This window comes from Saccoglossus kowalevskii, chromosome 16, assembly GCF_978046115.1.
Source record: "Saccoglossus kowalevskii chromosome 16, keSacKowa6.1, whole genome shotgun sequence".
In the NCBI taxonomy this organism is placed as follows: domain Eukaryota; kingdom Metazoa; phylum Hemichordata; class Enteropneusta; family Harrimaniidae; genus Saccoglossus; species Saccoglossus kowalevskii.
The window spans coordinates 13,461,621-13,473,931 of NC_140656.1; the positions used below are offsets into that span (position 1 = coordinate 13,461,621).

General features: G+C 34.4%; 2 protein-coding genes across 2 annotated transcripts; one reads left to right on the top strand and one right to left on the bottom strand.

The window, feature by feature from the left end:
• Nucleotides 1-1,367: 1,367 nt before the first annotated feature.
• On the bottom strand, nt 1,368-6,250 carry LOC100373087 (uncharacterized). Its single transcript, XM_085491085.1, has one exon. It carries the CDS (start codon nt 5,912-5,914, stop codon nt 4,826-4,828), a length of 1,089 nt encoding a protein of 362 aa, XP_085347211.1. The 5' UTR covers nt 5,915-6,250; the 3' UTR covers nt 1,368-4,825.
• Nucleotides 6,251-6,470: 220 nt separating this feature from the next.
• On the top strand, nt 6,471-9,172 carry LOC100371593 (uncharacterized). Its single transcript, XM_006824277.3, has 2 exons — nt 6,471-6,605; nt 8,267-9,172. Exon 2 carries the CDS (start codon nt 8,283-8,285, stop codon nt 9,108-9,110), a length of 828 nt encoding a protein of 275 aa, XP_006824340.2. The 5' UTR covers nt 6,471-6,605; nt 8,267-8,282; the 3' UTR covers nt 9,111-9,172.
• The last annotated feature ends 3,139 nt before the right edge of the window (nt 9,173-12,311 follow it).

A 12,311-nucleotide genomic window follows, 5' to 3' on the forward strand; every position in this document is an offset into this window, starting at 1 on the left:
TGTAACAGTAATCAATCTATTATACACTAAAAAAAAATGTTCAAATATATCTGGTGTGCGTAGATTAACTTTGCACAAGCTGGACTTTAGTTGTGCAGTTGTGAGATGGGGAATCTGGATAGCGTATAGCAATTATCAAATCTATATGAAATAGATGTTCTGGTAAAAATCTTATGTTTCGTGGAAATTCTTTGCAAAATCAAAATCCTCACTTCTGCATTTTTGGAAAAAAATCAGTTTTATTGGCTTTCACTTCATATACGGTAACAGAATATGGAACAAATTTGCTCAATGCTCCTGGATTTTCACTTGAAAAATATGCTCTATTAAAAGCGCATCTCTCTAATACAAGTGCGGGTAAACCATAAAATGGCCTATTGTATGGTGGATTATTAAAATAGAACATATTTTGACCTTGGCCATACCTCTGTCATTTACTTATACATGACACATGCACTGCTAATAGAGCAAATATAGTATATGAAAATGCATGTATTTCTAAAATTAAGAATTTCCTGAATAATAAAGACTGATTTCATGAACAAATATTTAAATACCGGTAGTTGCAATTACTGCTGCAATCTAGATACAGTCACATTACCTCTGATTGCCTTGCAAGTATATTTTCATAATATACATACATATGACTGCAATCAGTTGGTAAATAGAACAAGTTGAAGCTATAAATAAGTTTCTAAATATATTTTCTCTTAGCAACCAATCAGATTTGTGTTACATGCCACTTTCCAGTAAGGCCTGCTCTAATTGGTTGACAAATTTAGTCAGGAAAGACCTGTCTGAATAGGAATGAATATTCACTTTTTCAGGCATAGTTCGTGACCAGGGTATTTATTCCCTATATGGATTATGAATTGTGGTAAACAGGTCCAGAGAACATCAAAATAATTCACCAATCAGAAGCTTCCTTTCATTTCAGTTATTTTGTCTGTATTATTCACAAACTGGTCATAACACGAATGCATAAAAAAATTATATTTTATTATTTTTGCTTATTCATGAATATTTTTTGGTTTACTTGAAGTTTTCATACATATCATAACCCGTAGTCTTAACTAGTTGAAGCAACTGGATATGATATAGAAAAATTTTAATAAAGACAAGTAAAAGCCAAAAAATATTCATAAATAACAAAAATAACAATAAAAAAATATAAAAATGTGGTGTTTATCTAGTGTGGTGTTTACCTGGTATAATGTTTATCCAGTGTGGCCTAGTGTGATTGATAGATATTTTGAGAACTACTTTTAGTGATTGTTCCACAACAAAAGCTACAAGCCAGACTGCAGATTTGATTGTGTATAGAAACCCACAAATGGTATATCACGGCAATTAAAGACAAAGCTATGTTGCATTCATAAATTATTATTACAATATTTATTTCCAGATCATCATGCATTATATGTGATATTACAAGGCTTCAATAATACCAGTGTGATAATCTAAGCTAAGCTAATGAAACCACCATTTTGAAATATCTGACGGTCTTGCAATGCCTGAGAGTTAGTCATATGATTTCAATGAAACCTTGGTTACAATACCACCAAAACAACATTATGACATCCCCCATTTTATCACATATGTTCACACATTAACTGTGAAATACTTTATTTTAGCTGGAATTAATTTTCGCTGAAAAGACATTTTGAGTACTAGTTTTTTGTATGGAATTCATTTTCACCGATTTTTGGCAAGTTGAATTTAGAATATAGGAACTAGGGTATATTCGGTGGATTTTATTTTCACTGAATCATTCCTTCAGCGAAAATAGCAAAAATTAATTTCAAGTGAAAATAAAGTACTTTACAGTACTACATTAGTAGCCCTGTCACATTTGCGTCACGCCTTTCTCATGCTTACCCGACATATTTTAACATTGTAACACTGGGAATCAAATAAACAGACTGACTCAGTCATGGTTACTTCATTTTTGTCTTGCAGTCATGGACAATCATTTAACTTAGGTTGTGATATTTGAGTTATCGAGGAATATACGTTTACATAATGACTTTTACAAATAGATAAGTGTGATGATAAGGCAATAAATGTTTGGCGCAAATATGCATTGTAAACGTGATAAACGCATAAACGAAAACGATAATTACACAACACTTAATGTGATAAATGTGTGATGCAACTGCAGAAATTGCAAGTACTATATCAAACACTGGATTGACCCTTCTGATAAAATGTAAACATATTAAATTAACAAAGTGATATTCACACTGAATAAAAAAAAAATACTAGATTATCTATTTTGAACACTTAGCTCCAGCTCTTAATTAAAACTGGCCTTAGTCAAGATCCAACACAGAATATCATTTTCTAACTACAAGATTAAAATACTACAAATTTTTCCTGCATTTAAATTTAACTTGCTATACATTATAAGAATAAATTCGTATCACACATCATAAAAAGCCACTTCTTAAAGATTTTAAAATATTGGATCTTTTGAATTTATTATAATAATATCCCGGAATTGCTGTCCCTTAATATAAGGAGTTAAAGGGAAGAGGCTTACTGCCTTTAAAATGCAAAATGCAAATGTTTTAAATCCAAGCAATGAAGACCATTTGATGAACATGAATTTGTTTTTCTTGTCTCACCTAGCCAGCTGAATTATTGCTCTTATCTTCAGTATCTCAAATACAGTATGTCTGTTTGATTCCGCCAAAAAAAAAAACCATGACTTTTTAACTTCCTGGTTCGACAAATTTGCTGTTTAAAATACAAAATGCACCAATTTTTTTTCCTGGAAAGTGCTTGCTAAATTCCTAAAAGGCTAACAATATTCAAGTTTTGTCTATCCTTCTATAAATTGCGTCCGCATAAATATTCACAATTTATTAAAACTATTTTTAATGATTATTTACTTGGTTATTCTTGTCAACAATTTTCCCAGCATGCAATGTGTGAAACAAAAAAAATGCGTGTTCATGTTTGAGGTTCAGACAATTGAAATGGCTGAAAATTACATCTTTCTCATTAACAGATATTGTCATTAATCTTTTGAAGGCAACAATTTTGCACACCAACATTTTGGTGCAACATTTGGCACATTTTTTATGTAGTTTTTAATAATTTCTCTCTTAATTATAAACTAAGTTGAAATAATGTCCCATTGAATACAGAGGTCTTGATCAAAATTTTTGAAAAAAAAAATATGAAAAATTTTGTGTGTTCATTTTGTAAAAGGTGCCAAAGCTGACTTGGGAATTTAAGTTCGAGTTTGGAGTTCAAGTGGAAACATGCAAACCAATGACACAGTATAACAAGTGTGCACCAAATCTGGTTCAAAGTTCAATCTGTACAGTTCTTTCACAAATTAAACCTGCATATTATTTTTCCATTTTTTTTCAAGAATTGTTATCAGAATATGTAACCATTGGTAAATCATATCCATATGGTCCACAATAAACAGACAAATTATAGAGTACATGAAAATAGGCAAAATGCTACCAAAAAAATGCTGGTGTCCAAAAAGTTAAAGGGGAACCTTCCAAGCCCAGGGATTGCACCAAAGAATCATGGGACACTATTGTTTATCACTATTGTTTATGTTGTTTACAATGTTAATCTATCTTTTGTTATCCATTGTAATTTTAACCCAGAAAGTAAACTTGTTGTGAGATTAGGCTTAACTGGAAGTGCTCCTTTAATTAATCCTTATCTGGTCAATCAAACAGACTTAAGAGATTTATGCAAGAAACTTGCACATATCAGACAAACTTTCAGTTATTTCTCAGTCTTTTTTGCATTTGGTTTGAAGATTTCACTGCAGTTTTGACATGGTGGACTAACCATACCAGTTGCATTTCAGCAACTACGCATTACGACAAAGCAATGATAAAATTCAATCCTTTTCAGAAGAACTTTTCAGAATCACTGTTGCAAATGTTTTACTAGTAACTTATTTTAAATAAATTAACTATTGATCCCATTTTCAAATGAGCATCACAACACAACAATGAAGTTCAAGATGAGAATAACAGAGTAGATGACCTTGACATATATCAATTACTATAATGTCAAATACTATTGACTACAGAGACTGACCATGTCACTTAAAGGTCGATGTTCGTCATTAATTAAATGACATGTTCAATATTAGTCCTATGCATTGTACACATTGTTTATGAAAAATTCCACATTTGCATTACAACAACCACCCTTTAACCCTACAAGCACTCAAACAGTAAAAATCTAAAAAGTTGCTGTATATTCATTAGTTGTCATGGAAAATATTGTTAGGCCAAATAAAATAATTTCCGTGTCTTCTGTTACCCTACCAATATTTTTTTGGGGTGAAATAAAAAAAAATTATTTGATGCAAATAAACTACAAATTATATATTTCTATGCAAATTAGCTACATTCAGTCCAGTGTATTTTTTGTAATTCATGCCTTTCCTTTTATGTAGCGAATGACTGGCACCTAGTTGTATCAAGGAAATATATTCTGAACAATAATTTTTCATACATGTTATTTTTCACATGTATACATAGTAAAAGCATAATTATAGTGTTCTACTGAAAACCTAAAAGTAAAAACTCATTGAGGGGGGAAAAATGAAGAAAAAAAAATGCCTGCCCATCTACTCAGTATTTAACCGGTATCAGAAAAACACCAGATTTGTTTCATTTGGCCTTATACAAGTCTAAAATATTATGCCCTGAATTGTGGGTACCGGGTAGTGTGATATAAGAATAGAAAGTACCCAGTCCCAATATGTCCACTATGCCTAGACTTGTGGTAATATACACAACTATTTGTTAAAATCTGTAAACCATCATGTAGCATTATGCTATGAGAAATCTAAGAGCAAGTCATTTTTGGCTTCAACAGATGGTGGAATTGAACCAGCAGCTGCTTGGAATGGTTCACCTAATATCGAATCTATTGGTGGTGGTGGTGGTGCAGGACGATGCATTCGTGCAGCCAAATCAGCTGAATCCTTCTTCTGACGATACTCGTTTATTTTCTGCACAATGTACATTCCGAATTCCTCATGCATTTCAGTGAATGATCGAATGTAAACTTCCTGGTCATGGAATATTGACTGTCCTGTTGGCTGACTCAGTACTTTGGGCAGGGAATGGCTGGAGCCTTTCTGCATCAAATGCTGTAATTTTGTCGGGTCAAGCACTACTGAAGACGATATCCCATATCGAGAGGGTCTTGGCGGTATCACTGGGACATCTTTAAACTCTGATCTCCGGCTTCTGTTTGCGACATCATTGTTTGTGTGTGATTGGTCATATACATCCCTAGGAGCACTGGGGTGGGGAAGACAGCGAACTTTTGCTTGTTCATATCCAGGGTCCACATAGAAAGTTGCCCTGGAAGGTTTGCTAAGTGGATCAAAAAGAGGGTTGAAGGCAACATTAGGCGCCGACCCCCCTGTAACTGTTCTCCTACCAAATGAGGTTCTACCACCAACAGCACCAAGGACTTCATCCCCACCGTAATCTGCTATGCCAAAATTGGCTTCTGAATCGTACTGAGTCACTTGATCCATCTGTTTCTGTAGTTCCTCCACCATGGATTTCATATAGTCATAATTCGCCATGGAGATGGCCCGCATCCATTCAGTCATCTCAGCATTGTCATCTGCCTGCAATACGTATGTGCGGGTACCATAACCTTGGAACGTGATGTGAAAAGTAAACGTTTCTCCATCAAACAGCTCTATGGTCGAACCTTCTAGTATAATCACACCGATGGGTTCCTTGTCACCTCTGCGTTCAAAATAGAAGAGGAGATTGCCTTTGAGAACGAACCACCGTTTCTGGAAACTCTTATTCAGTTCGCCCCTCTTGCTGAGCCAACCTTCTCTGTCAACGGGCGAGTCACAGGACGAAAAATGAGCAACATTTTTCTCGTTCAGCTTCATGGCGTATTGTATTATTATATATTTGGTATCCGACGATGTGGGTGACAAAACAGCTACTCATTCCAAGTTATTACTTCGGCGAAGTCCACACAGCTGCATGGGTACGTCGGTGTAAACACAGTATGACAACAGTTCAACTTCTTCGGCCGCCCTCAAATTCGAGTCAATCGTGAAACTTCCTGGTTGACACGCCTACAGTGTTGTCAGATTATATACATGGCGTCAGAGACATATTAACAGAACTTACACTTGTAAACAGATTAGCCAAGCAACGCTTCCTCTTACAAAACACCGTATTTGAATGGAAAAAAGGTCTTTCCTCAGAGTCCACCCATCCGAGGTTGCAGTTCCACTTTGACCTATATTGACACTGGTCACGTGATGTGAAACATGGTTTTATTTTTGTTTGTTTCCTAAAAACTATAATACTCTAGGGGTGAGTCATCCAAACAAATTTTAGGAAAATAAATTACTGATGATAATATTTTAGCTTGTAACAAATAAAGCTGAAGCGCGGTGACAGGTAATGACCTTTGACACGAGTTCATGGTCTCTACTGGGAGTGTGAGTTGGATTTCATCTTGTAATACACGCGCACGCTGCAGAAACTATGGTGTGAGTTATTGGATCGGCTATGCATGAAACTATGTAAGGTGATCAATCCTTTGGACATCTTATCATCACCAGCTTGGTAAGTCCACGCAAACCTAGAAGCCAAGGCTTGCTAGAGGCCGATTGTAATGTACAAACACAGTCCCTCAACACACACACTGGTACAAATCACGGATACTAAACACCAACAGGTATTTAGGGTCGGTCCGGGTACGGCACAATCGGTGTTATATAACTCCAGCATACTATTATATAATAGTGTCATGCTCCTCCTCGTACGAGCCTATATTTAAAGTGCATTGAATGTCCTGGGTGACAATTTTCAGACATTTTCCCAAAGTATCTTTGGAGATAACCTTTCACATTTAAAAAAATCCACTTCTGGACCATAAAATTTTTATTATTGATGCCAACTGGTGTGATATTGATACCCAGTCACATACATGTATAGGTAGTGTACTGTATTTGTATTTACTTTGTGACTTGTCCATGTAATAATTCCATATTATTGTGATACACAAAACAGCTTTGGAATTTGACAACACCCATGGAAAAACTCCATACCAAATTCTGCAAGTTTTTATTAAAGGTGAACAGAAGAGCCTCAAACTTTGGGAGGTACCCTCTTACAATACAGGGTGCAAAACAATTGTTAAAATATTGGATGAGGGTTCAGGAAATGCCTGAAAATACGTATGTGAAGCATACAAGCTTGGTATTAAGGTGCATGATTCTGGTACTAAAAACTGGGTATCTGGTGTGAAAAAGATTTTGGAAAATCTAAATTTAAGTAATATCTGGAAAGATGGGCAAATTAAATACAGCAATGCTACTATTGAAGACATTACAGAAAAACTTAAAATGCAATTCCAGAAAAAAAGTAAAGAATGCATGTTTGATGATGATAAGGGCGTGCATCACAAAAACAAATTGAGAACATACAGAGAAATGAAAACTGATTTTTCTTTTGAGAAATACCTCCAAATAATTAAAAATCCACTATATCGTGCTGCAATGACTAAACTTAGAATAAGTGCCCACCGTTTACAGATTGAATCAGGCAGATACAAAAACATCTCCATCTCTGATAGAATATGCCCTGTCTGTGATCTTGGAGAAATTGAAGATGAGAAACATTTCCTTTTCACGTGCCAGCTATATGAAAAAGAAAGAACCAGCCTTTTTACTAAACATAAAATGTATGGAGAGACATTAATGAACATATTAAATAATACAAACGATCACATAATTAAAGACGTTTAAAAACACATTTATACTTGCTTTATGCTTAGGGAGCAAAAAATCAAACAATAACTTCAGTACCAGCTGCCTCAAAAAAAAAAAAAAACCACAAAACACAGATTTACATTTATTTACATTATATTACAATTATTCATTTATCTCTTATTGTGAGATGTGTATTTATTTCATTCATTTTTATTATTTCCTTTTATTTTCATTTTTTTTTTATTATTTCATGTTTTTGACTTTATTGTATTTTATGTCAAGATCTCAAATGGGATACGATAGCAGTAAAGAATTACTTACTTACTTACACACTGAGGTGTTACACAAGTAATAATATTATTATCAACCGTGCCAATTTTTACAGTCATATAATTACTACATTACAATTACTGTAACCAATATTGGTGACTATGCCAATTGTCATTTCACTTTGCTCAGGTGTTACCAGTAGAATTATGTGGTTGAACTCACAGTATTATGTTATTCTTACAGAGAATTCTGTCTCAAGATGATTGCTCTACTGTCTACTATTATATCTTGTGTTGTCAACCCTTCAGTACCCAGTATTTCACCCAATCATGGATTACCAACACCCCAACCACCATATATGACATTGGATGAAGATGTCGTCGAAGGAAAAAGGATCGTCATCATTGGTGATGTTCATGGTTGTTATGATGAACTTCAGGAGATGCTTGATTTAACAGGAGCACGTAGAAATGACACAGTGGTCCTTTTTGTTGGTGATTTAGTTAACAAGGGACCCAAGAGTAAAGAAGTTGTGAACCTCGTCAGAAGCATGAAAAATGCTCAGTCTGTTCGGGGCAACCATGACGAAGCTGTTTTACGAGAATATGCAAACAGAGAAAAAGACTCAAATCATGTTCTTCGCGATAAATACGAATGGATCACCGCTTCAGATAAAAGCGAGAGGGATTTTCTAACCAATCTACCGTACACTATCACTGTCCCCTCTAGGAATATATTGATTGTTCATGCTGGGCTGGTTCCTGGAAAACAATTGTTGCAACAGAAAACGCAAGATATGGTCACTATGCGAAATGCTTTCTTTACAGACTATTTTGATGGTAACGGTTGGCAGGGTACATCCTCTGGTGACGTAGGTTACCCATGGGCTTCCCTTTGGACCGGACCACATCATGTATATTTTGGTCACGATGCCAAACGCAAGCTTCAACTGTATGATTACGCAACAGGACTAGATACAGGCTGTGTGTATGGAGGGTGTCTGACTGCTGCAGTACTGGACCCAAATGTAAATGTGCCCGTTGAATTTGTGACTGTTAATGCACAGGCAATCTATCGCCAGAAATAAAATCCGTGTAATATTGTCTCTAGTTATTGACATTAAAACAAAGCAATAATATTTATAATAAATATTTCTGAATGATTTCCATTTAATCCGATGATCTCTAAATTTTTTTTAGTCCAATCAGCAATAATTTATTGACTTGATAAATCAATTATTTGTCAGATTTATAAGAAAAACATATTTACCTTCCCTCCAATGATAATGTTGGCATCGGCATCACCAACACCTCTTGTGGCCAGGATAACTCAAGTGATTTTTTTTTAACCTCTCTCAAACTTTATTTCAATTTTCGTTTAAGTATAATCTTGATGCAGTTCATGTTCGGTGTAGCTAGCTCATATATTTTTGGAGATATTGATGAAAATGTCTCCAGAGCTTAGTCAGGAGGAGGGGGGGGGGGAGTTTGTAATCAAATATAACAGAGATCTGTCACTTACATGTAGATAGTTACCAGGTATGTTGTTTTTCCTGATGTGTCCTAATCTTTGACACCAAAAGTAAACAATTTTTCCAGCCAACACTATGGCATGTATATTTTTCTGCTATAACTTGCTATACTTTTTTGGAACTTTTATGCAATTCCTGTCATACATGTATCCTATAAGTTATAACACATAACAATCAGTCTACTTTGTTTTTTAATATGTAACATAAATACATTCTTCCTGGCAAGTATTTTTTCACCAAAATTGTATTTTCTTGCTGAGGTTTGCTGAGATACAATTGTTGCAATTTTTGGGAACATTAATGATTTCTTTTGATCTCATTGTGCATGTCCAATATTAAATGTACATTCATTTGATGATTCAATTCTAGATGGTTGAATAATGGCCATTTTATTTAAAACAAATTATATTTATGCTTTTCAGCATATTCAAATATTACCTTCTTATTTACTGTATTTCAAGGTTTATTAGAGACCATATTCAGTTTATGAGGAGGTTGTACTAAATCATAACTTGCTCTGCAATCTGATATGAAAGTTCAGTGATTCCCCCACAAACACATCTACTCCCACTTCTGAGCATTTTACCAATATTTTTGATAAATTAAGTTATTTCATTGAGTCTGCAACTATTATGACATCGTATCATAAACCACAGTATAGTTCACAAATCATGGGCAAGGTAATCAATAGTTTCACTATGTTTTCCTGTTCTTTTTGAAAAAAGTCATTGCTCTAAATTTCTACCTATTTTCAATAGTTGCTTAGAACAATGATTACAAAATACTATCTACTGCATGTATATAACAATAAATTATAATTAACTTTCAGGCTATTATTGTGGCCACCACCACCACCACCAATGTAGACTATGGTGTTATCGGTGTACTAGTAGATTATACCTACACTAAATTGCTACCTATACATTTTCACAACAAATTGTAGAATTTTTTTTTTAATCTGACTATTGGAAACACCATGTGAATGACCTGTGAATTGCACAGGACATTTGTAATTAATACTGCAGTCTAGATGATCATGTCTCATTTCCTTATATTTGCCCTTTGTGAGACCCTGCTGGACATACCTTTAAAGTGCTTTGACCAATCTTTACAAAATTAACTACAAAGGAGTATATACTACGTCTCTGTAGTAAATTTTGTGAAAATCAGTCAAAGCGATACTGAGTTATGACACTGCACATATTTTCAGCTTTTTTTTTTACCAAAAGCAATACTTTTTGACCCAAACATACACTGACTTGGTGACCTGTTTTCAAGTGTTGTTAGCACGTCTATAGTTATTTGGGCATAGCTGAAAAACAATCACAGATCATTTGCGAAAAGTGCTCAAGTCTGAATAGACAAAAAAAGCAAAATTGGCCCTTCAGACAAACATTAGTACTGATTCATCTATATCTAAGCTTTCAGATGATGTATAGGTTATTATAGCAGCGTGCTTAGTAATGTTTAGAGAAAGTCTGAATCACAAAGCAATTATTAACTTGTTTTACTCTGCTGCCATATTAATGATGAAATATTCCTCTCGTAACATTTAAAGTTATAATTTGAATATGTTAATTTTGCATTGATCATCCAATCAAATACTTGATTGATCAGATATTAGAGACTTGATTTGCTGTGGTAGATGTCATTTGAACTTTTGGCTACTTCGCATTGAAAGCATCATTCTAATAGTGTATTTTCAGATGCCCTATATCGTTTTTAGAGGCTATGTGACTCTCTCCCACTCTCGGCCGTTATTTTTCAATTTTCTGAGTCTTGTTCCTCACAAACATCATCCGCACAGTTTTGTAAAATTGATGTAAACATATTCTCTCGTGAATCTGTTCATGATCTCATGATTTCACCAAGGGATTGTTTGTTTGCCCCTGGAAATTATTTACATTTGACTAGACACATCTGTAAACCAATGTGGTGTTTACAATATGCGTTTGTTCAGTGAGGCATTTACCATGTTTGTGTAAGTATAAAGTGTGGTGTTTACAATGTGCATTTGTTTAGTGAGGCATTTACCATGTTTGTGTAAGTATAAAGTGTGGTGTTTACAATATGCGTTTGTTCAGTGAGGCATTTACCATGTTTGTGTAAGTATAAAGTGTGGTGTTTACAATGTGCATTTGTTTAGTGAGGCATTTACCATGTTTGTGTAAGTATAAAGTGTGGTGTTTACAATGTGCATTTGTTTAGTGTGGCATTTACCATGTTTGTATAAGTATAAAGTGTGGTGTTTACAATGTGCATTTGTTTAGTGAGGCATTTACCATGTTTGTGTAAGTATAAAGTGTGGTGTTTACAATGTGCATTTGTTTAGTGTGGCATTTACCATGTTTGTATAAGTATAAAGTGTGGTGTTTACAATGTGCATTTGTTTAGTGTGGCATTTACCATGTTTGTATAAGTATAAAGTGTGGTGTTTACAATGTGCATTTGTTTAGTGAGGCATTTACCATGTTTGTGTAAGTATAAAGTGTGGTGTTTACAATGTGCATTTGTTTAGTGTGGCATTTACCATGTTTGTATAAGTATAAAGTGTGGTGTTTACAATGTGCATTTGTTTAGTGTGGCATTTACCATGTTTGTATAAGTATAAAGTGTGGTGTTTACAATGTGCATTTGTTTAGTGTGGCATTTACCATGTTTGTGTAAGTATAAAGTGTGGTGTTTACAATGTGCATTTGTTTAGTGAGGCATTTACCATGTTTGTGTAAGTATAAAGTGTGGTGTTTACAATGTGCA